Source organism: Brachyhypopomus gauderio, chromosome 4 (assembly GCF_052324685.1).
Source record: "Brachyhypopomus gauderio isolate BG-103 chromosome 4, BGAUD_0.2, whole genome shotgun sequence".
NCBI lineage: Eukaryota > Metazoa > Chordata > Actinopteri > Gymnotiformes > Hypopomidae > Brachyhypopomus > Brachyhypopomus gauderio.
The window spans coordinates 21,372,281-21,396,227 of record NC_135214.1 but is presented as its reverse complement, the minus strand read 5'-3'; the positions used below and the strand labels follow the sequence as shown (position 1 = coordinate 21,396,227).

Below are 23,947 nucleotides of genomic sequence, written 5' to 3'. Positions count from 1 at the left end.
AAAAACATTCCAACTGCTCTCTTGGAGGGCCAAGCTGAAATTAGCATACATTGGTTAGGCTTGTTATAACTTAATTTTACGTCTGTTTTGTGTGCTGAAATGTGTCATCACATAACAATCAGCTGACTTGGCATCAGGCAGAATTTTATGCATTGCAGTAATCCAGGGTTGCCAACTCTCACGCAATGAGCGTGAGACACGCATTTGACCGTCTTCACACGCACAAACGCCATACATCCGATTTCTCACGCTGAAAAAATCTAGTTTTTTATCTCTGATCTACATCTATGATTCAATGAGTTACTAGTTCGCTTATATCGCTCTGATATAATACTTAAATGTGTCCATTTTACACCCCCCCCCCCAACAATTTACACACGCACACCCCCCTCCCTCCTAAAATCAAATCTCACTCAAAGTGATAAAGTTGGCAACCCTAGTAATCTGTTTTTCTGCCCTTCTCCTCCGTTATTGACCACCTCTTTCAGATCAGCCTCGCGCTTTCTTTCAGTGCTGCTGTATGAGAGACACTAGCCGAGTGGCGACTTAAAGTCGATGTTTTGTAGCATCGGCTGGTAAAAGGCACAGCACCGTACATTTTACAAATCGAGCAGCTCATTTCACCGCTATTAAGTTCGAGCCAATGATATATTCTTGACCAGTTGGACTGAAACATATCTTTGGACTGCTGCTTTAGTTTACTACCGTCACCTGTGTGTGAATCCTGAGGATGAGTTTGATCAACGTCGCCGCCGCTGCGGTGCTAGGAAGAGTGAGAGCGCCGAGTGCAGCGTCCAGTACGGACGTCGGTCTGTCCGACTATCTGTCCGTCTCACAATACAAACAGAGCTATTGTTTTGCTGAACGTTTTCGCTGTAATTGTGTGCGGGAGTTTCCCGCATTATTATGGATAAAATTGCGGGAATCGAAGAAATAGTGCGCAAATCCCGCACTGAAATTCAGGCCCTGTCTAGGTTATGGTCTGGGATATGGTATGGTTTATGGTCTAGGGCCCATTGCACAGTTGAGGTCACCACTTACAGTTGTGATCAAATTTATTCAACCCCCACTGAAATAAAGTGTTTTGGCCAGTTTGACATTGATTTTGATCATTTCAGTCATCTTATTTACAATTATATCAAAGAGGCACTTATAAATTAGACAAACATAACATAATATTTATGATGGAATAACCACAAATGTCTTTACTGTGCTCACATCATTATCAGTTTTATTCAACCCCCTAGTGACATTATTTTTTAGTACTTAGTACAACATCCTTTTCCAGTTATGACAGCTTTCAAGCGTGAAGCATAGCTTGACACAAGTGTCTTGCAGCGACCTATGGGTATCTTAGCCCATTCTTCATGGGCAAAAGCCTCCAGTTCAGTCACATTCTTAGGCTTGCGCACTGCAACTGCCTTCTTTAGGTCCCACCAGAGGTTCTCAATTGGATTTAAGTCTGGTGATTGCGATGGCCACTCTAGAATGTTCCAGCCTTTCATGTTCAACCATGCTCTAGTGGACTTGGATGTGTGCTTCGGATCATTGTCCTGTTGGAAGGTCCAACGTCTCCCAAGCCGCAGGTTTGTGACTGACTCCATCACATTTTCCTCCAAGATCTCCTGGTACTGAAGGGAATTCATGGTACCCTGCACACGTTGAAGCTTTCCTGTACCATTAGAAGCAAAACAGCCCCAAAGCATAATTGACCCCCCGCCATGCTTCACAGTAGGCAAGGTGTTCTTTTGTTCATAAGCCTGGTTCTTCCTTCTCCAAACATAGCGCTGGTCCATTGTCCCAAACAGTTCTAATTTAGTTTCATCTGACCACAGTACACTGTTCCAAAACCTTTGTGGCTTGTCCACATGACTTTTGGCATACTGCAGTCGACTTTTCTTGTTCTTTGGAGTCAGCAAGGGGGTGCGTCTGGGCGTTCTGGCATGGAGGTCTTCGTTATGCAGTGCGCGCCTTATTGTCTGAGCTGAAACTTCAGTGCCCACATCTGACAGGTCTTTTTTCAGTTCCTTAGCAGTCACGCGGGGATTTTTCTCCACATTATGCTTCAGGTAGCGCACAGCAGTCGCGGTCAGGATCTTCTTTCTGCCACGACCAGGTAACGTTTCCACTGTGCCCTTTAACTTGAACTTGCGAATGATACTTCCGGTAGTGTCTCTTGGAATATTTAACAACTTCGCAATCTTTTTATATCCATTGCCATTCTTGTGAAGAGCAATAACCTCTTCTCTTGTCTTCTGGGACCATTCTCTTGCCTTCACCATGCTTGGAAACACACCAGTAGATGTCTAGAAGGAGCTGAGTATCACAGTCCTTTTAAATCTGCCTAATTGGTGCTTATCATGCTTGATTGCTGCTCGTTGACATCCACAGATGTTTTCAATACCTGATGAAAAACACTGGAATGAACCTCTGTTCTTAGGAGTGGTAGTCGTAAAGGGGTTGAATAATTGTGTCAATGAAGAAATCACAAAAAGGCCATTTAATACTTTATGACAAAAAAAATTGATGCTATCTTAGTTGCATTTAGTTCTTTAACAAGTCCTTGTAAGATTTCATTATGAACACAATTACAAATGTGCACTGAATTCCATAAAACCCTTCGCAGCATTGGGGGTTGAATAAATTTGATCACAACTGTAAGTCTGTTCAAACCCAACGTCACCCCAGTCAGGGCAATAAATAAATAGTCTCAGTGGATCTGATATGATGGTAGAAGACAACTCTGTACACATTTATGTATTACTACTGTTCCTTTTGTTCTGGTTGGTAGATTGGAAGTGGAAGTTCTAGACCACCTGAACTGTGGGGACCAAACTGGGACCAGTAGGTCTGTTGGGGGGTGAGGAGGGGTTTAACGTAACCCCCTAAAAAGAGTAGCTAGAGAGATCTGAATACTCCCCTAATATGCTTAGTTGCCAATACTGCTGCTGCTTTATTGCTATAAAAATGATTTATCTCACACCTCATTTAACACCACCCCCCCCCTCCCTGAACCGCTACAGTACACGGGCCATGGTTTCATTACTCTGGCATGATGACCATAACGCAGGTGCGTTTTCTGAAGGAACTGTCATCGTGTTTTCAGCCTTCTTAGGTCATTAAATATCTTTTACTTGACCACTCAGACCTTTCATGTTGCATGACTTAGGCTAATCCTAAAAGCCGCACCATTCCCAGTCATGTAGTAAACCTCAACCATGTGCGCAGAAGTTGTGCTACTTGTCAGATTTCTACTATCTTCAAAGATCAAAGAATTTAAAATGCAGTGTAAAATGAATTGCATACATTTACAGCAGTAAATGAAAAGGCTGTAGGTTGTAATCATCTCTATTGTATTCAGTAGATGCATTTTCATTCAGAAAATTAACTGACCAATGTTTTGATGAAGGCTTGCACTGTGTGTGTGTGTGTGTGTGTGTGTGTGTGTGTGTGTGTGTGTGTGTGTGTGTGCGTGTGTGTGTGTGTGTGTGTGTGTGTGTTCTTGTACATTGGTGTTCACTACAAACACACACTCTCCTGTGTCTGTTACTTGCAGGCAGAGACACTGAGGGTAATGTAAAACAATATAAACAGAGTGCATCATGGGTACATAGCCCTGCGTTACATACTCCCTACCTCTCTATGTGGATACTCTCTCTCTCTCTCTCTCTCTCTCTCTCTCTCTCTCTCTCTCTCTCTCTCTCTCTCTGAATGAACTGTATGTTCAATTATGGGTGGAGCTCCTATAAACATGGTGGTGTGGGTGTGAGTGTGAGGTGTGGTCTGTATGATGTGAGGAGTCCTTATAGAGACCCTTATAAAGGGGTAAAGGGATCCACTCTTCCAGTTTCTACATTTGGCATAAGAATTTGATTGATTAGAATGAATCTCACAGTACAATGTGTAGTTAGATGGATTAAGCTCTGTAAGCTAACCTGAGCCTCATAGCCTTATACTTGGCTTCCATCTCATTCCTAGTTACAGTGACACACTCACCCAGTCAACATTTATGTAGGTTAGCAGGGTCTCCTGTGTGTGTGTGTGTGTGTGTGTGTGTGTGTGTGTGTGTGTGTGTGTGTCAGGGTTCCCACGGGTCCTTGAAATCCTTGAAAGTTTGTGAATCTGAAAAAATAAGTTCAAGGCCCTGGAAAGTTTTTGAAAACAGGCATAAAAGACAGCCGTCCTTGAAGGTCCTTGAAAATTTTGGGGAGTTTGAAATTTCACATGGATGAAGACCGCAGTCAAGGAATAATAGGGCACAGTTGGTATGAAGTCAATATTTACAAAAGATTGCTATGAAAAAGATTGTCATAATGTTTTAAATTTCTCATCCGTTGTTGAAAAATATGATCTGATATGATAGTTATTATAAAGATTTTAAGAAAGTCTGCAAAGTAATTATTTTACCATTAATTCAATTAATCAAAAATGTCATTTTATATTCAGAGTTGACTGTTTTGATGCCCGTGTTAAAAGAACTTAGTTGACTTCAAGTGTAATAACAAGATTATCACTCATGGTAAGAGACAAAAGATGTAATAGAGATTCTTTCAAGAAACGTCCTAATACAAATTCTAAAACCACAATGGCTTGTCAAATGGCCCATATCATCTAAAGTAAAAGAGACTCATTTCAAAATAATAAATAAAATATATCCTGTAGCCATGTTTCTTGAAAGAAGATTTAAACTTGATGTGGAGTCATGTACCTTTTGTAAGCCAGAAGATGAATTCCAGGAGCATTTGTTTTTTCATGTCAACATTCACAAAGTTTTTGCATGGACACTAGAAACTCGATTAATCTCAAACTTAACATTCGTTCTTTTGATACCATTTTACTTTATGCGGAAAACTTAAGTTCGGATTTCTCTGATGCCATAAATATAGTCGTACTTTTAGCAAAATACCACATTCACTACAGTAAGTGGAGTGGTTAAAAGCCTTCTTTTCTCTTTATGAATGAATTCAATTCATATTACTCTTCATTAAGTGGATAAAAAAACTTGGAAAATGCTAGAATCATCTCACACCAAATTTCTCTAGAAATATATAGTTCTAATCTCATTATATGGCTTTGCTCCTCTGTTTTATGTATGTACTGTATGTGTATATGCATATGCGTATTATTGTTATTATTATTTGTCTACTGTCAAGGTGTCATTATTTTGCCAGCACAAGTTCATTTAAAATTATATTGATTCTACAGGGCCTATGCTGTCTTTTACTTTGCAAATGTTTGGTCATTCTCCTGTAGAGAATTTTTTGTTTGTTTGTTCAGCACTGAAAGCTAGTGTTTCCTGTATGTAGTTAATGTATGTGTTTGTTTGTTCAGCACTGAAAGCTAGTGTTTCCTGTATGTAGTTAACGTATGTGTTTGTTTGTTCAGCACTGAAAGCTAGTGTTTCCTGTATGTAGTTAATGTATGTGTTTGTTTGTTCAGCACTGAAAGCTAGTGTTTCCTGTATGTAGTTAACGTATGTGTTTGTTTGTTCAGCACTGAAAGTTAGTGTTTCCTGTATGTAGTTAACGTATGTGTTTGTTTGTTCAGCACTGAAAGCTAGTGTTTCTTTTAAATTTGCATTGAATTAACATGGTTTTTTGACAACGTATTCAGGGGTAACAGTAGGTAAATGGTGCCAGGTGCAGTCCTTGAATTTGAGGAAGTTGGTCCTGGAAAGTCATTGAAAGGTCCTTGAATTTGATGTTAACCAAGGTGTGGGAACCCTGGTGTGTGTGTGTGTGTGTGTGTGTGTGTGTGTGTGCGCACTTATGTAACATCTGAGCTCCTTTTATCCTTCCTCTTGGTCGTCATGGTTTCACGCGGCTGTCGCCACCCTTTCATCTCATGCTGATTATTATTGGATGGGGGCAACGCTTTTGTTTGAGTACCGTTGACACGGTAGTGGGCCTTTGCCAACCTGTCAGTGGGAGGCGGAGCCGTCCTGGGACTCGAGAACCTTCTGAGGTGTTTCAGATGTTTGAAAATATGGTGTATGAACTGTCCCATATTGTTTTGATATTTACCTTATTGCTTATATTTGACAAGAATCAGTTCTGTTGATATAGTCTTCCCTATAAACGCAAGTAGTTATGAGAACAGCTCTTATGAAAGAGGAGGCGTGTTCAAACAACAGTCGTAAAGGTTTACAACTGTCTTGCATGCTGAGTGATCAGGATTGTCCTGTAAACCATCAGAAGTCCCAGAGAAAACTTTTAATGTATGATATAACCTGAGTGACTTGGCATCCCATTGTGTGATTGAACAATTAATGATAAATTAATGATAAATGTGCATGAGGTGAGGAATGAATCATTAACATCATTTGGCGAGTAGGGAGAAGACGAGAGAGAGAAGAGGCATATTTAGTGTGTGTGTGTGTGTGCGTGTGTGCGTGCGTGCGTGCGTGTTTCACGGGTGTTGTGAAAAGCGCTATATAAATAAATTTGACTTTGTGTTTGTGTGTGTGTCTTTGTGTGTGTGTGAGAGAGAGAGAGAGAGAGACAGCTAGGACAGAGACGATAGTGTCAGAATGGTAGTGATCCAGCGACCGAGGGACATTTCTGGGTTGGAAGGACGCACTGAGGACCTCATGGGAATAAATGAGAGAGAAAGAACAGGGCAATTTTCACCCGTCTTCACCTATTTTTAGAGAGAGAGAGAGCGTGTGTGTGTGCGTGTGTGTGTGTGTGTGTGTGTGTGTGTGTGTCTGCTACTGTTACTCTTACCTTCACTTTTCTTTTTTCCTTTGTCCCTAACATTTCTGTCTATGCTAGGCACAGGAAAACCAATTGATATTTTGGGCGTCTGGCAGATTGGAGTGAACACACACACACACACACACACACACACCTTAGAAGCCATGTCTGAAAGAATAAAGCAGTAATTCGCAGATAGCTGGAGATGGCAGGTTTATGTAACTTGTTTTCAGACTTGTAGATCGTCAACCCCGTGCCTTATATAAATAATTCATCTTCCCACTCAGCTGGTTTGTGGTTGGTCGGTTCGGTTGGTTTGTTTTGGTGATTTGGGTGGGGGAGTTGCTTTGTGTGAAGTGTCTGTGTGTATGACTGACCAACCAGATAAGACTTCTAATATGAGAGAGAGAGAGAGAGAGAGAGAGAGAGCGCTTGTATACACACACATACAGTAAATAGTCCTCGTTGATAATTATGTTTACATATGAACTAGTTATAATTTTTGTTACTGTCTTAATGGCTTCTTTGATGTCATTAATCTGTTACCGATGTTCTATTATCATCATCACCATCATGACGAGACTGAGAGGGACATACATGCACCATTAGACAGGGACGAGACCAGCACTGACGCCAACACTAGCACAATCATTCCAGTGTACTTCTGAACGTAACGGCGTTCACCTCCATGTAACGGAGGTGTGCACACGAGTGTGTGTGTGTGTGTGTGTGTGCACATGCATGTGTGTGCATGAGCGCGTGTATGTCTGTGTCTGTGTCTGTGTCTGTGTGTGTGTGTGTGTGTGTGTGTGTGTGTGTGTGTGTGTGTGTGTGTGTGTGTGTGTGTGTGTGTGTGTGTACATGCATTTGACCAGAGGAAACATTACACACAACTGCTGTGGTCAGTATCATAAGTATCCAGTATCATAACTGTAAATTTACAACTGTGTCCAGTGTGTCTCTGCTGCGTCCTGTCTCGGCCGTGTCCTGTCACAGCACAGCTGTGTCTAGGAGACCATAGAGAATCTTTCTGTCACTGTCTACAGGCAGTATTCATCTGAGAGGCTGTGTGTAAGGTTGTGCTGTTCAGTCCCTCAGTGGCAAAGTGTATCCAGGTTTCAGCCACGCTCACTTCCACTCACTCAATAGGATCGTTCCAGGATGACCAAGGAGTCATTATTATTGTCTGAACCAGAGCTTTCCACAGATGGAGCAGAAAGCTGTCCCTGCTGGGCCTCCGTAGCTTCAGTAGCTGTGATGTGGCATGTTTCTGCTTCGTAATGCATGTGACTGAGGAGTGTCTACCTATAAAGAGCTGTAGTACAGTTTCATGTAATATTTTGAAAAAGCTAGCAAGAATGAAAACGGGTAATACCAGCAGGTGAAAGATGGAGGAAAGCAATGCGTAAGGTTCTGCTGAAACTTTCAATGTCACTGTGCCTCTCTCTCTCTCTCTCTCTCTCTCTCTCTCTCTCTCTCTCTCTCTCTCTCTCTCTCTCTCTCTTGCTGTCTTCAGATCAGGACCAGAGTGGTGTCTTCAGCTCAGAGAGTGAGGCCCGGGGTGCCGACCCCTCGGGATGGCACTGTGCCCTTGCCTCGAGTTCTCCATCGGGAGGGGCTACCGTTGGCCCCGCCCACCCACCCTCTTGCCCTCTGCCTTGCCCTCTGCCTTGCCCAGATGGTTACAGGCCCAATCTCGACATCAGCCCAGTCAAGAAGAGAGGCTCCAACCCAGCTCACACGAGGAGAAACATCAGGTAACAGATCTCCTAAAAAAAAAAACAAAGCTTCCAACATCCTAATTTTGCCTGCCATCTATGAAAGCTACTTACGCTAATGTGCTTAACGTGTTAGCCATTTTGTTCATTATTTATTAAATTTTTATCTAGAACTTTTTATCTTTGTTAACTTTAGCATTCAGTATCGTTAACAAAACCTGGAAATTTTTTTTGCCATGTATTAAAAAGTTTGCAGCTATTCAGAATTTGCCCCTTAGTAAAGTAAATCTCAAGATTTGACTTAACTCCGCCTGCTTGGTTTAAAGCTGCCAGCAGTGGTTGTAGTCAGGGTGGTGGTCCACACACACACAGTGGTTGTAGTCAGGGTGGTGGTCCACACACACACAGTGGTTGTAGTCCGGGTGGTGGTTCACTGTGTCAGCACAGCTCAGATCACAGCCAACGATGCTTCCATTATGGAACAATACAAGGACTGGTACAGACTGGCCCAGCAAGAAGATGCCGTAAATGTTGCTTCGTGTGTGTGTGTGTGTGTGTGTGTGTGTGTGTGTGTGTGTGTGTGTGTGTGTGTGTCTGTGTGTAATGAGCCAGCTCTGTTGTATTAATAAGCACACACAGTCCAGTGTTTCTGCTAGGCCACCAAATATGTTAGAATCTCTCTGGTCTCTCCCTCTCTCCCTGTCTGTCTGCCTCTCCCTCCCTCTGTCTCTCTCCCTGTCTGTCTGCCTCTCCCTCCCTCCCTCTCTCTGTCTCTCTCTCTCTCTCCCTCCCTCTCTGTAGGAGACTGTTGAAGGAGCACCAGTTAGATCCAGTGACCAAGGCTGCACAACAGCAGGAGTTGGAGAGACGCAAACGCCAGGAGCAGCAGTGGAACGACCTGAGTGCCGCCCCCCAACTAGACACGCCCCCCTCCGACACGCCCACACACAGCAGGTGAGCAACACGCGTGGACACGCCCCCCTGACACGCCCACACACAGCAGGTGAGCAACACGTGTGGACACGCCCACACACAGCAGGTGAGCAACACGCGTGGACACGCCCCCCTGACACGCCCACACACAGCAGGTGAGCAACACGCGTGGACACGCCCCCCTGACCCGCCCACACACAGCAGGTGAGCAACACGTGTGGACACGCCCCCCTGACACGCCCACACACAGCAGGTGAGCAACACGCGTGGACACGCCCACTCCGAACACGCCCACACACATGCAGCAAACCTTTGCCTGTTGGCAAAGACAAAGTAAGATATCAGTTGAATGACCAAAGAACTGGGAGACTTGTACCTCTGGATAAGAGCGTCTGCTAAATGCCATAAATGTAAATGTAAATGTACCTGTTAACTTATACTTAGCACTAATATTAGTCATGATAAAGAATGCTGCTTTGTGTTTGTGAAGTGAATGTGTGTGTGAGTGTGGCTCACAGCTCCAAGCTCAGTACGGAGTGTGTGGACACGGGTACCAGCAGTGACCCAACTGTCCCTAAAAGAGGTGAGACACACACACACGCCCTGGCCCCCTGCCAACACACACACACACACACACACACACACATATCTCATTCTTGCTGTACGTTGAAAGCTTTGCTGATGTCGTGGTGTTTGTGTGTGTTTCAGTGAGCATTTGTGTGTGTGTACATGTATGTATGTGTGTGTGAGAGAGAGAGATACACACAACATAGTGATTGGTAATGCTCAGTGAGGCTTGGCACACACTGCGTCTGTGGGATTAAGATCAGTCACACTGTCACACTCAGTTCAGATGACTCACACAGAAGAGACACACACACAGATTAAAGTTGGATAGACACTGAGGTGGTGTCGTGACTAAGCCAGTGGAGGGACAGAATGTGCTGTTCTCCAAACACACACACACACACACACACACACACACACACACACACACACACACACACACACACACACACACACACACACACACACACACAGACTCACACAGTGGCACATATTTCCACAGTCAGACTTCATGTTAGACTATAGTAAAGTTTGTTGTGTGTGTGTGTGTTTGTTGTGTGTGTGTGTGTGTGTGTGTGTGTTTGTTGTGTGTGTGTGTGTGTGTGTGTGTGTGTGTGTGTGTGTGTGTGTGTGTGTGTGTGTTTGTGGTGTGTGTGTTTGTTGTGTGCGTGTGTGTACCTGCTGGTGACTGCAATTTTGAGAGTGCCTGTGCGTCTGTGCATACGTGCGCGCATGTGTGTGTGTGTGTGTGTGAACTGGGTCTGTGGAACAGAGGTGTGTGTGTTCTTGGTTGTGTGCCAGCGCTGACATCTCTGCCCAGGTTACATAAGCCTCTCCTCACTGTTAAATCCAGCTTGTGTAAGCACCATTCACCCACTTATGTAACACACACACACACAGACATATATATCTTCACTTCTCCTACTTGATTTTAACAAATGTCAGATTGAAGATCAGTCTAAATGTAATGAGTGTTGAACCAGTGAAGTTTGATGTGCCTTTTGTTTGCAGCTATGATTGATTTTGCTGCAATGTTCTGGACTGTTGATGCAATATTATTTTGTGTGTGTGTGTGTGTTTGCGTGTGTGTTTGCGTGTGTTTGCGTGTGTGTGTGCGTTTGCGTGTTTGTGTGTGTGTGTGTGTGTGTGTTTGCGTGTGTGTGTGTGTGTGTGTGTGTGTGTGTGTGTGTGTGTGTGTGTGTTTAGGTGAAAACACCACATCACTGTCCAGTGGAGATGAGGAGTTGACTGGTGAGAGCAGTGGGGCGCATGTTAATGACGCTTTCAACCAATCAGATTCTCGGGGGCGTGTCCTCGTTAATCTCAACCACCCAACAGATGAAAGTGACCTCTACCTCTCTCCTCAACTCGCCCGTGCTGTCAAACCTCACCAGGTGACCAGCCCACATTCAACCTTCTATCAGTCAACAGATAAATAAATAAACACATAAATAAATAAACAGGCAAATACTGAAGAATATGCCCCTTTCACCCCTTCTCTTCCCTTTCTCTCTTTCTGTTTGTTTTTCTCTTTCCTCTCTACTTACCCCCCAAACACACATCCATACGCCCAGATCGGGGGGGTCCGGTTTCTGTACGACAACCTGGTGGAGTCGTTGAGGCGTTTCAGGAGCGGTTCTGGTTTCGGCTGTATCCTGGCTCACAGCATGGGCCTGGGTAAAACTCTACAGGTCATCTCCTTCATCGACATTCTCCTGCGCCACACCGGGGCTCACACCGTGCTCGCCATCGTCCCTGTGAGTGTGTGTGTGTGTGTGTGTGTGTGCCAGCGTTCGCGCAAGTGTGCGCTTGCGTGCGTGCTAGCGTGTCTATTTGTGTGTATATGTAGCATTTTACATTGTCGCACATGCACATGGCCTGACTTCTCTCCATCTCTCACCCTCTTTCTTTCGTTCTTTTTCTTTCTCTCTTTCTCTGTCATTCTGTCATTCTTCTTTTTCGGGTGTTTTTGCCCTTTCTCCCTTGCTCCCTTATTCTGGCTTCCCATTGGTTGCTTCAGGTGAACACGTTACACAACTGGTTAGCGGAGTTTAACCTGTGGGTGCCACCCCCTGAAGCCCTGCCCCCAGACACTGACCCCGCCCACATCACGCCTCGCACCTTTAAGGTGCACATCCTTAATGATGAGCACAAGTGAGTGAAAATAACACCATACACTCACACACAGATTATATATATATATATATATATATATATATATATATATATATATATATATATATATATATATATATATATATATATGTGTATATATTTATAAGCATCGCAACAAATCAATACACAAAAAACACTTGTTTATTACAACAAGCTTAAAATGAAACTTAGTGTGTCATGACTAATGTCAATAAACATTATTGTGACAAGCAATTTACTAAATGCAAAAATGGTTATCTGAACTAGGCCCTCGTCTGTCTGTTACTGCTTATGTAATGCTAAGTTAAACAAGGTTGAAGCGTTACATTCGATTCTTAAACTTGCTTTAACAAACTAACACTCTGATCTGAAGTGCCGGGCTCTGTCTGCCAGTGCCACACTCCTCCACTCCTCTCCTCCACTCCTCCTCTCCTCCTGGACCACTGATTGCTCTCCTGAGGTGCTGCTTCAGAACCTGATGAGTTGTGCTTGCTCTCCCGATGGATTCTCAGCTAACATATGGGTCTCCATCAAAGAGAGAAACCGTGACTAAACTCGCCTTAGTGGGGAAAAAAAAATAAAACGACAAAGTTGGCCGCAGGATGGAGACGATGCGTCTGTCCGCGCGCCTCGCTAAGACGTGTGCGGCGCCGAGCATAAGAAACCTCGCTGGGTTGATTAATGTTTGATGATTCACTTTTCACAGTTTGATATCTGTGAGTGAGCTAGCCGGCCCACACACATCTGCTCTGCCCCATACCTCTCTGGAGAAGCCCGGCTTCTTCTCCCTTTATTTATTCTTTCCCTTCTCGTCGCAAGAGACGAGTGTGGGTTTTTGCGCTCGGTGATCGCTCTCTCGTGTCCGCGTGCGAATGCCGCACGTTCGTCGACGAGGTGACCGCACGGCGGGTCGGTGCACGTGTGCTGAAGTTACCTCATTCCTCAACCCAAAGATTACCTTGTGTAAAAATGGATAACCTTTACATGTCAATGTAGAACTCATGAGAAGTTTTGCTGGTGTGTGTGTGTTTGAAGGACCACAGCTGCGCGCTGTAAGGTGGTCCAGGACTGGTACCGAGACGGTGGGGTGTTGCTGATGGGGTACGAGATGTACCGTCTGCTTTCCCTCAAGAAGAGCTTCATCGCCGGGCGAAAGAAGAAGAATAAGACGCCAACTGGGCCAGTGGTCATTGACCTGGAAGAGGAAGGGCGTCAGCAAGAGATGTTGAAAGGTCCGTTTGACTGTCAATCATCCCTTCAGCCAATCACGTTCTGGAATTTAAATTCAGTACAGAGAAAATGTATTCATGCATTTCAAAATAAAAGTTATGAAGAGCTCTCCCTCAAATTAGCCATTTATTAGGCTAGTAACAGTGTGCAGAATTCTGAGAGATAATGGCCTTGAGAAGGAGTGCTCGTACCTTCAGAACATCTGAAACCCATATGAGCCCGATCCCCTTTGCTCCTCTCTGCTCTCCAGGCATGGAGAGAGCTCTGTCGCGGCCCGGCCCGGACGTGGTTCTGTGCGACGAGGGCCACCGCATCAAGAACTGCCACGCCAGCACGTCGCAGGCGCTGAAGGGCATCCGGACCCGGCGTCGCCTGGTTCTGACGGGCTACCCGCTGCAGAACAGCCTGCAGGAGTACTGGTGCATGGTGGACTTCGTCCGGCCCGGTTTCCTGGGCACGCGCCAGGAGTTCAGCAACATGTTCGAGAGGCCCATCCTGAACGGACAGTGCGTGGACAGCACGTCACAGGACGTCCAGCTCATGCGGTACCGGAGTCACGTCCTACACGGCCTGCTGGAGGGTTTCGTCCAGAGGTGAGGGGGTCGGGGGGGCAGAGAGAGAGAGACATCACCTCCATACATGGAGTCAACATGAAACGTGTTGAAGAGAGAGACCACCCTCTCTGTTAGATGTTAATGGTTCATGGTGTATCTGTTTGGACACGTGCTGCTCTGAAGCAGTGAGCCACCAAGATGGCCGCACGGACACCGCCATCTTGGATGCGCTTGTGCAGTAGATGAAAATTGGAGCCAGAGCATGCGCATTAGAACCGGTAGGCAGGACAGTATCTCCGCCAAAGACCGTATCTCCGCCCCGACATTCGTTAGGATACGCCCACCAGTATAGACACTTTTGACGTTTTACAAAATAAACAAAGGTAAAAGGTTTTAATACTGCTGTCGAGAGTTTTGCTGTAGAGTTTTGATAGAATTTTTCTGTTGAGCGCGTTCACGTTTGAGCGTCTGGTATTAGATGTCAACCAACGCAGCTATTAACTGTCAATCACCTTATCGCCACACCCCTTTAACTAACACTTAATAACTTCTATAAAATCTGTTTATCGTAGAGAAAAACACTGGGAGAGATACTAACGCAATGGGGTGTTATAGAATTGACAAAATATAATTGCTCAAAAAACGTATTTTACGTGTAATAAAAATTCAAAGTTTCTCGTCCGGCCCGTTCACTTACATGGGAATGGGCGGGGTTAAAAGTTGTACTGCAGCCAGCCACTAGAGGGCAGCTGACTCACGGAGGCTTCACTTTTCACTCGTGTCGTCCAGTCCACTTATATATACGGTCTCTGGTCTGAAGGCGTGGACACGACGTGCTGCGTGACCACCTGCCGGAGAAGACGGAGCACGTGATCCTGGTGCGTCTGTCGCCCCTGCAGAGGGCGCTCTACACCGAGTTCATGAACCGCTTCAGAGAGGCTGGCAGTACGGGCTGGCTTGGTCTTAACCCCCTCAAAGCTTTCTGTGTTTGCTGCAAGGTGAGTGCGTGTGTTTATCGTGTACTATTATGTATCATATACTACATTGGGGAGGTTGTTGCTCATTTGTTTTCCACCGTGTGTGTGTGTGTGTGTGTGTGTGTGTGGTGTGTGTGCGTGTACAGATCTGGAACCACCCTGACGTGCTGTATGAGACCATTCAGAAGGAGAATCTGGCCAGTGAGCAAGATCTGGATCTGGACGACCTCACCGCAGCCAACACGCGCTGCTCAGTACCCGGTCAGAAGGCCCAGCCCGGCGAGGTTGCTCATAGCGACGGAGGACTCGGTCTCGGTCAGCTGCAGGAGAAAGCCAGTCAGGTCCTCACTTACGAATGGGTACGTTTCATCCACCACACACAGGTATTCTGTGCTGGCATGTGTACAAAGAACTGGCAAAAAGAAGCTTGTTGAAAACAAGTCTTAAAGTGTAAATTAACCCCAGCATGACGGTGAACAGACTGTCGGTATCGAATGTTATGTCGCGTGTATTATCTATATAGAGTTATGTGGAATAGAGGAATGAAAAGGTTCTGTTCTCTCAGGCCAGAGTGGTCATGGCGGGCTACAGGACGGGCGTGTTGGAGAACTCGGCTAAGATGATTCTTCTCTTCCATATCATCGATGAGAGTGTTAAGAAGGGAGACAAGGTTTTGGTGTTCAGGTACACTCACACATGTACACGCGTGTGCTCTGAACCTTCATGCCATCCTAGGGTTTTATTTATTGCTTTCCCACTCACTGTCTTTCTGCACACACACACACACACTACAGTCAGAGTTTGTCCACTCTTACGGTCATTGAAGAGTTCCTGGCCCAGAGGCCGATGCCTGGAAGTGGAGGTGGTCAGAACCAGACCTGGATCCGCAATCTCAACTACTACAGTACGTGTTCCTCACATCTCCTCTTAGTGTTGAACTCTCTGGTGCCACCTGCTGGTGTATGTGTAGCCAGTGTAGTAGGTGTGTTGAAAGGATTAACGTATTCGAGCTCTTTGTTGGGTTAGGTTTTGCAGTTTATGTATCTAGGTACGTGTGTGTGTGTGTTTCAGGATTAGATGGGAGTACATCAGTTTCAGATCGAGAGAGACTCATCAACCAGTTTAATGACCCCACAAACACCTCCGCTTGGGTGTTCCTGCTGTCCACACGGTAGAATACACACACACACATACATGCATAGCCATCTTTCATTAACCCCAGATTTTTTGCTTGTTAAATTTCTGTCTTACTCTGCATGTGTGTTGTATGTGTGCTGCTAGGGCCGGCTGTCTGGGAGTGAACCTGATCGGGGCGAACCGTGTGGTGGTGTTCGACGCCTCCTGGAACCCGTGTCACGACGCCCAAGCCGTGTGCCGCGTGTATCGCTACGGGCAACGCAAGCAGTGCCATATCTACAGATTAGTGTGTGACTTCACCTTGGAGAAGAAGATCTACGACAGGCAGGTCTCCAAACAGGGGATGTCTGGTACGCTCTTAGAACCATGCTGACTTTGGACTTGCTATTAAAGACAAAAGCAAAATATTTTTGGTTATGTCTCCAGGACAGAACACATGGACAAAATAATATTAACCAATGATATGCGTGATATTTCCATGATCCAGTCAAATCCCAACAGATAAACTCAGTTTCCACCATTATGTCCCGTTCAGCTCAAAAAGCACCTGAGGAAACACGGAGAACTTATTTCTGTTTCTCATGATGTAAGTTTGTTTTTTGGCTGCATCCCGGTTGACAGATAAAGATCTGATTCCAGAAGCTGAGAGCGGTGATAATGGAGCGTCCTTTACTGAAGCTGTTCTTTACATGGTTTATGAATGTACTTCACCAGTGTTGTGGCCCGTAGAAGCTGCTCCTCACCAGAGTTGTATAATCCAGGTTTAGAAAGTAAAAGTCCTCACCAGAATTTTGCTCAGGCTTCCCGGATTGTGTTGATTCCACTAATTTTACCTGGATTGCACTAATTAGAAAATCTAGCAAGCTTGAGCAAAATCCTGGTGAGGACTTTTACTTTCTGAACCTGGATTATACACCTCTGCTCCTCACTGATAATCCATTAAAACGTCTTATGTAGAAGCGAACCAGTGGTGCCAAACATCTGATGTAGGGCTTTGCAGATTCATCTACATACAGTGTATTGCAAAAGTGAGTTCACCTCTGCAGATATTTACGTATATCTTTTCATGGGACAACACTGAGAAAATGACACTTTGACACAATGACAAGTCTGTGTGCAGCTTATATAACGGTGTTAATTTATTCTTGCCTCAGCATAACTCAATATACAGCCATTAATGTCTAAACCACCAGCAACAAAAGTGAGCACACCCCCATCTTAGGGTGATTTTCCTCGCCACTGTCCCATGTAAAGATTTACTTCAGCAGAAATGTGAGATGTGTACTTTTGTGATGCACTGTACATGCGATGAACACCCATGGGTGTGTTGTGGACGTGCTTGTCGCCGTCCCATTGGTCAGTTTGAGCTGCGCTGTGTTGTGTCTGTATGTTGTGACTAACACTTGGGTGGTGTTGGACCTGGTGAAGGCGCTCACCATTCAGTGGCTCTGTTTCCACCCCGGTCTCCTCTCGCCTCTCTGGATTAACTGGAATCCACTGCGTGCTGTGGTTTCATAGGGAAGAGAGCTGTGCTCAGTGTGCGGTATTTCACGCTCTTCAGTGTTTGGTACAGGCCCCGTGCTGCTGTGGTGTTCCAGTTCTTCACCTCCAGGATCCAAGACGTTCTCCACATGTTCAGATGTTCTGTACCCAGCGTCTCACTTTCCGCTCTCTTCCTCCCAGATCGCGTGATAGACGATTTGAACCCCACGCTGGCGTTCACTCGCCGGGAGGTGGAGTCTCTGCTGCACTTTGTGGAGGAGGAGCCTGACCCCGCCGAGTCCGCCCACCTGCTCCGCCCACACGAAGACATGGAGGGAGTCATCAGGACAGCCTGCCTAAGATATCCTCACCTCATCACTAAGGTAACAGTCCATCACTAAGGTAACAGTCCATCACTAAGGTAACAGCTCTTTCTGGCATGCTTTATACGCTTATTTAAAGTGGCATGCCATGACACAATGTCACAGTCGACAGCAGAAAATGATATGATTGATGGTTTTAACTGCAAAAGAACCAGGCAGGTCACAGATCTTTTGTTGACCCCCCCAGCGACCCTTCCACCACGAGTCCTTACTAACGGAGCGACGGCACCTCAAGCTCACCCACGAGGAGAAGCAAGCCGCCAAGCGGAGCTACGAGGAGGAGAAGAGGGTGCTGGTTCCCTACACCCGGCCCTCCTACGCCCACTACTACCCCGCCAGCGACCAGAGCCTCACCAACATCCCTGCGTTCAGCCAGAGGAACTGGTGAGGGTTCAGCTGTGGTTAGGACCACCGTACTGTACTTAAACGGGTCATACCTCCAGAGATTCAACTCTTCATTGACCCTGTCTGGTGTTAAAAGTAGCCTAGCAACCAGTCAGAGAGACCGCTCAGTCTTTGGGAGTCTGAAAAAGTGAAGTGTCTTTCCCTTGGAGGGAGGGGGGGGGTTGTTTTTATTCTCTGGTCCAGAGGGTGGAGTGTTGCTGTCATGCCAGTGGTTCTGTTTCCATAATTCCCCCGTGGGGCTTTAAATCACCAAAACTCATAAGAGCAAAATGAGATGCAGATGTCAAAACTAGACCTTACTGCACAAGTTTAAGTAACCCCGCTCTTGACGCTTATTTAAACTGTTTTCTCTACTTTAGGCGGCCCCCTCCGCATTCAGAAGAAACACCTGTGGCCAGCGTTCAGCAGGCACAAGTAACTCCAACACCCACAATGCATCAGCAGGCCAGCCAGGGCCCCACCCCCTCCTCCACAGACTCAGGCTGCAAGTCCCCTGTGAACTTCCCTCTCACCTATCTACAGAAAGCTGGCGTCTTTGTGCAGAAGATTGTCACCACCACAGGTGCTTTCATCCGTATAAATATCATCAAAAGACCAAAACAAAAAACCCAAAACAACCCCCATTATGAGAGGAAAAGTTGTACATCTTCTCAAACCTTGTTTGTTTTGACCACATGTAATTCGGTATTTGCTGCTCTACCATTACGAAGCTGTTTATACAACTGCATCGCTAAATTGATCTTTTCTCGCTCTTTTAAGATATCGTGATTCCTGGCACTAATAGGTCCTCAGATGTACAGGCCAGGATCTGTGCAGGAGAAAGTATTCATCTGATCAGAGGAACTAAAGGTGACGCCTCCACTCCAACACCTTCCACTTCAGCCTCACACTCCCTTCCTTTCTCCTTCTTTCTCCTTTCTGTCTCTTTTCTCCGTTTCTCCTCTATCATTTTTTCACCTTTATTCTCATTCATATTTGAACGGAGGTGTGTCGGCGCGTGGCCCAACATGGCTCTGCCTCTGACTTGCTTCTAGGAACCTACATTCGGACGGCAGATGGAAGAATCTTCGCCATTCGTGCTGCGAGAAAACCCAAACAGGAGGAGGAGAACGCCGTGAAGAAAGAGGAGGAGAATGCCGTGAAGACAGGTGTTACTCATCTCATTCAACTGTTCAGAGTCCAAACTGTTAAAGGACATCAGTAGAAGTAATAACTGTCCCATTATCCTTAATGTGTGACACTGTTTTAATCAGCAGCTGATTCAAGCAGAACTCTCTCTCTCTCTCTCTCTCTCTCTCTCTCTCTCTCTCTCTCTCTCTCTCTGACTCACAGAAGTGTCAGCGTCACTGGAGAACGTCAGTAGAAGCACAAACGGCGGTGTGTCTCCTGACCCTAATGTGCCCGTGGTCGTCACCCCTGATGCGGTGGCACGACCTCTTTCCCCAGACAGCCCTGAGATCCTGAGCGAGCTCCAGCGTTATACCAAAGCCCCGCCCCCAGCCCCGCCCCCTCACGGGGCAGCCAACCCAGAGAGAGCCTCGCAGAACAGTGTAATAAAAGTTCTGCCTCAAAATAACGTTACCTCACCTGGAGTGCAGGCACCCCTGGACCTGAGGGGCACGAAACGCAGATCCGTGTCTCCTAGCGACGAACACGTCCCCAAACAGCCCTCCTCCTCTCCGCCTCCTCCACAGAACTTTCCCTTCGTGTGTGGCTATGGCTTAAACCCCGCCCTCAACCCCACCCTTCTTAACTCTGTGTGGACGTCATACTTTCAGTGCCACAACCCTATGGGCAAGCCTCACCTCGTGTTCCCAATCTCTCCAGATGCCTACGGACTAGGGGGCGGAGCCTTGCCCAGCTCCTCCCCCACATCCTCCAGCACCACACCCAGTCACACGGCCACTCCCACTTCTACTTCAATCCCTCCCTCATTCCTGATGAGGCCTGGCCTGCCCTCGATGACGCCTCGTGGGTACCCGCTGTCATACGGGCAGCCCCTGGGCTTGTACCCCTCCCCCCTCCTGCCCGGGGCGTTGCCCACGGTGACGCAGGGGCCGGCTGGGTCGGGCTTCCTGCCTCACTATGCCTCCTCGAGCCCAGGAGGCAGCGGTCACCATCCTCATTCTGGCACAGGAAGCAAAGCGGCGGACCCCGACGTCACCGGCCACGTTTGCAATAATAACGAGGATGTCTTTGAGGTGATGAGCCAGTGAGAGAATGTGTACCAGGCCCATGTTAAAAGATGTGAAGAACCCAGACAACCAAGACCAGAACCAACACTTTGATCAGACCAGCTGAGCCAGCCTACATATACCTGATTGTGATTGGTTGAGTTCAATGGTGTTAATGGCAAAAGAAGATTCTGACTGACAAAATGGACAAATGAAAAATCCTTATGCTGAATAATTTACATGAAAAAAAGAAGTGAGAAGAATAAGCACTGGAGCAAGACTTTTACGATTGCGAACAGTCTGTTTTGGCTTTGATTGTGGGAGGAAACAGGGTTAAGGGCTTCCTTGTTTAACTAGAATTTGAACCTGTAGTGTTTCCTCCAGTCCTGTAGGTGGAGCTTAATGTTTTGTTTCTTCATTAATCTGGTTAGTAAAGTTTGTGAGTTAGTAGCCAAGATTCAAACAGATGTTAGTACCATCCATGGACGTAATTTTGTAATAAAAAGTGGGGGGGACATGGATTCGTCGCTATTTAAAAATTTGGTTTTAACCGTAAAAACTGGGGGGACCAACACCGGCTTTTGAAAAAGTGGGGGAGACATGTCCCCCCCCCCCCGTCCCCCCCCCCAAATTACGTCCATGGTACCATCACTAATTGACAGATTTTTTTCTAAGTGCTTTTAAGATTGCTTGTAATCATACATGAACATGACACAAAGGAAAGGTTCTTAAAAGATAAAGAGAACATGAAATTTAACCAAGTGGACAGTTAAGCTTTGCACATTTGAAAAATGAGAACGGGTATGAAGATTGTAAACCATTAAATTAATGAAAAGAAAAGAATAAGAGGTAAACATGTTATTTAAAAAGCCCTTAAAGATGAATGCATGAATGTATCTTTAATTCCAGCCTTTACCACAGTGTTGAGCACAGGCCTTAGAGACAGACATTAGACTTATGAAAATGCTCATATATGTGAAAATGGTACCACTTTATTTTAAGACATATTAACATTTAACTGTATTAATATATTTGCAATGTTTCCTAACACAATCAGTTGAGCAGGATAAAGAGATCTAGACCCAGCTCCTTTAGATAAAATGAGGTTTTAATACAGATAACATGTGCTTTAACTCTGATGCCTTGTGCTACTGTGTCATTGAATGTAGGGGTGAGGGTGCAGGTTTCGGGACCATGTGCTCCTAACAGTCGTCTTTCATCAGCAGATATGCTGACATTTCCTCGTGTGGGTCGGTGTGCCCTGTCATACATTTCTCCACCTTCTGACGTTCTGTTCTTTCTTCTTGTAATGGTGACCTGATTACCAAACCAACATACTTATCTAAAATAACTGTATAAGAAAAAACATTGCAGTGTGCCAAAAATGGGTTTTACCCTTCCCAAATAAGATGTTGTTTTCTTAAAACCACATCCACATTTTAGTCAAATTTTCATAAATGGAAGAAATGCAAATAACTTTAACTGCCAAATTTGCATGAAAAAGAACATTACACACCACATGTTGACACTGTTACAGCAACTGTTGTACAATGCTAACATTATTTTTACTTTGTATTTGTATGGGGCACTGCATCGTATGTTTACAAACAATCTCCTGCTTGGCCATCTGATCCCCACTCTACCCATGTTCCCTTTTAGGGTAAACGTTCACTTCCTGTGTGCTTGAATCTGAATGGACATCTGTCCAGGAACTCTGAACTGGACCTTACTGTACCACATCATTCTGATCTCAATTACTTCTTTTTCTTCTTTTCTTTTGTACCCATTTTTACAACTTTAACTATTTTTTCTTTAATGTTTGACAATTTACCAAATTAATTTATTTAATATTATGCATATTTATTATTTGTATTTTTAATTTTTATACGTTGTTTTATGAGGGGCTTGTATTCTTACAGTTGAATGTCTCGACCATAATGATTGAAGGGGTGTGTGCCTTTGTGTGTGAGTATATATAACTGCCGCCTAACCGAAGCATCACGACACTCATGGACCAATCAGAATCAGTTAGCCACACAGACTTCCTGGATTTCCAGAGCAAGACGGACAGATGTGTTGTGTTCCTGTAATCAGTGTCATGGCCTCAACAATTAAACTGCTCCGGTGTTCTTGGCTTACTACTCTTTACTTGAATGGTATTTATTTTTTTATTTCAGAATGAGTTAGGAACTGTTTTTTTTTTTTTCAGTAAGAGAAAAAAAACCGTCTGATTAGATGTACTGCTCAGTTAGAAAGCATTCAAATCAAAGTGACCTGTTCTTGTGAATGGTTATTCAATCTGTTGTTTTTTAAGTTTGTAAATAAAAATGAATCATGATTTAAGCCTACACCATGATGGACATTATTATATCTTTTCCTTTCCTTAATTTCTTTCTGTCTAAATAATTGTTGTCATGGTGACCGGTGTCGATGGGTTCCCCCCCTGAGTCTTGGTTCCTCTCAAGGTTTCTTCCTCATGCAAAAAACTAGGGAATTTTTCCTTGCCACTGTCGCCCTTGTCTTGCTCACTGGGGGCTTGGACTCGGACACTTGTAAAGCTGCTTTGTGACAACAACTGTTGTAAAGTTTGTGTGCTCCCTTGTACAAAACAGCATAAGGGACGTTACTGCTCTTATTTCCGTTTACTAACAGAGAAGGTGTGGTACATGATGTAAAGTTTAATCATGGTGTTTTCTTCCCAAAAAGAAAATAGAATCTCACTGTTGCTACTGTTGTAAGACTGGACTGAAAAAATGTGCTTCGTTTAAATGTTTGACATTTCTTATCAGGTTTTGAAAGATCATCGGGGTCACCCTAGTAACTAAAATATTTTATCTGACATCATTTACAACAGTAAGGTTGTTGGTTTGATTTCCAGAGAGGATACACCTGATTGCTCTGGAAAAGAATGTCTGCTAAACTCTAATTGTAATTGTGTTCTCTTCCTAATATTTAATCTTGCCTGAGGGCTCCACCATTTGCTATTCAGATTTGGTTTCACCATTGTTTCTTAAGATGTGTTACCATATATTCACCATTGTTTCTTAAGATGTGTTACCATATATTTCAGCCCAGTGTTTTATCCAAAGTAAACACCTTAGGGATATTATGAGCAAATAAACTGTGATGGTCTGGTGGAAAAGACACGTGGGTCTGCTCCAAGCAAAAATGCAATTTATCTAGTGAAAGAAGACTTTATTTTGAAAAGGAAGCTAATTATTTGTAAATAATAGTTCAAATATTTTTGTTGATTACCATTATTCCTAGTCAGACTAACACCTAAACACATAAGCGTTATGCTAAAACAAACATTAATACTTTGATTTAAAAGTTTTTTTGTTGTTTTTGCAGGATTTCTATTCCTGTGGCTGGAATGCAGCCAGACTAATAACACACAATCAATAAAAGCTAGATAAAATTTAAACAAGCCTATAGAATTAAACGCCCACACAATAATGTGGTAGAGGATTTTAAATGCAAGTCAACTTATTGGCCAGGTCTAACTTTTTTCATCTCAGAATGATTGCTAAACTAAAAC

General features: G+C 44.8%; 2 protein-coding genes across 2 annotated transcripts in view; both read left to right on the top strand.

Moving 5' to 3' along the window:
- LOC143512550 (uncharacterized) overlaps window positions 1–9,544 on the top strand; it is a 15,350-nt gene extending 5,806 nt beyond the window's left edge. Inside the window, exons 2-3 of the mRNA XM_077003012.1 lie at window positions 8,212–8,452; window positions 9,215–9,544. Of these exons, the coding sequence (XP_076859127.1) occupies window positions 8,212–8,452; window positions 9,215–9,371 (398 nt within the window). The 3' untranslated portion in view covers window positions 9,372–9,544. The remainder of the gene's footprint in view (window positions 1–8,211; window positions 8,453–9,214) is intronic.
- On the top strand, window positions 9,542–22,757 carry LOC143511691 (helicase ARIP4-like; the record flags this gene model as incomplete). The annotated part of the gene is made up of 19 exons (XM_077001266.1): window positions 9,542–9,599; window positions 9,837–9,929; window positions 11,120–11,307; window positions 11,488–11,670; window positions 11,934–12,067; window positions 13,103–13,299; window positions 13,548–13,890; window positions 14,672–14,849; window positions 14,975–15,187; window positions 15,394–15,512; window positions 15,623–15,732; window positions 15,900–15,999; window positions 16,110–16,315; window positions 17,649–17,830; window positions 18,018–18,214; window positions 18,595–18,797; window positions 18,995–19,084; window positions 19,270–19,383; window positions 19,568–22,757. Coding segments are annotated over 19 exons (3,792 nt in total), but the record flags the coding sequence as incomplete, so codon positions are not given.
- Between the last annotated feature and the right edge of the window lie 1,190 nt (window positions 22,758–23,947).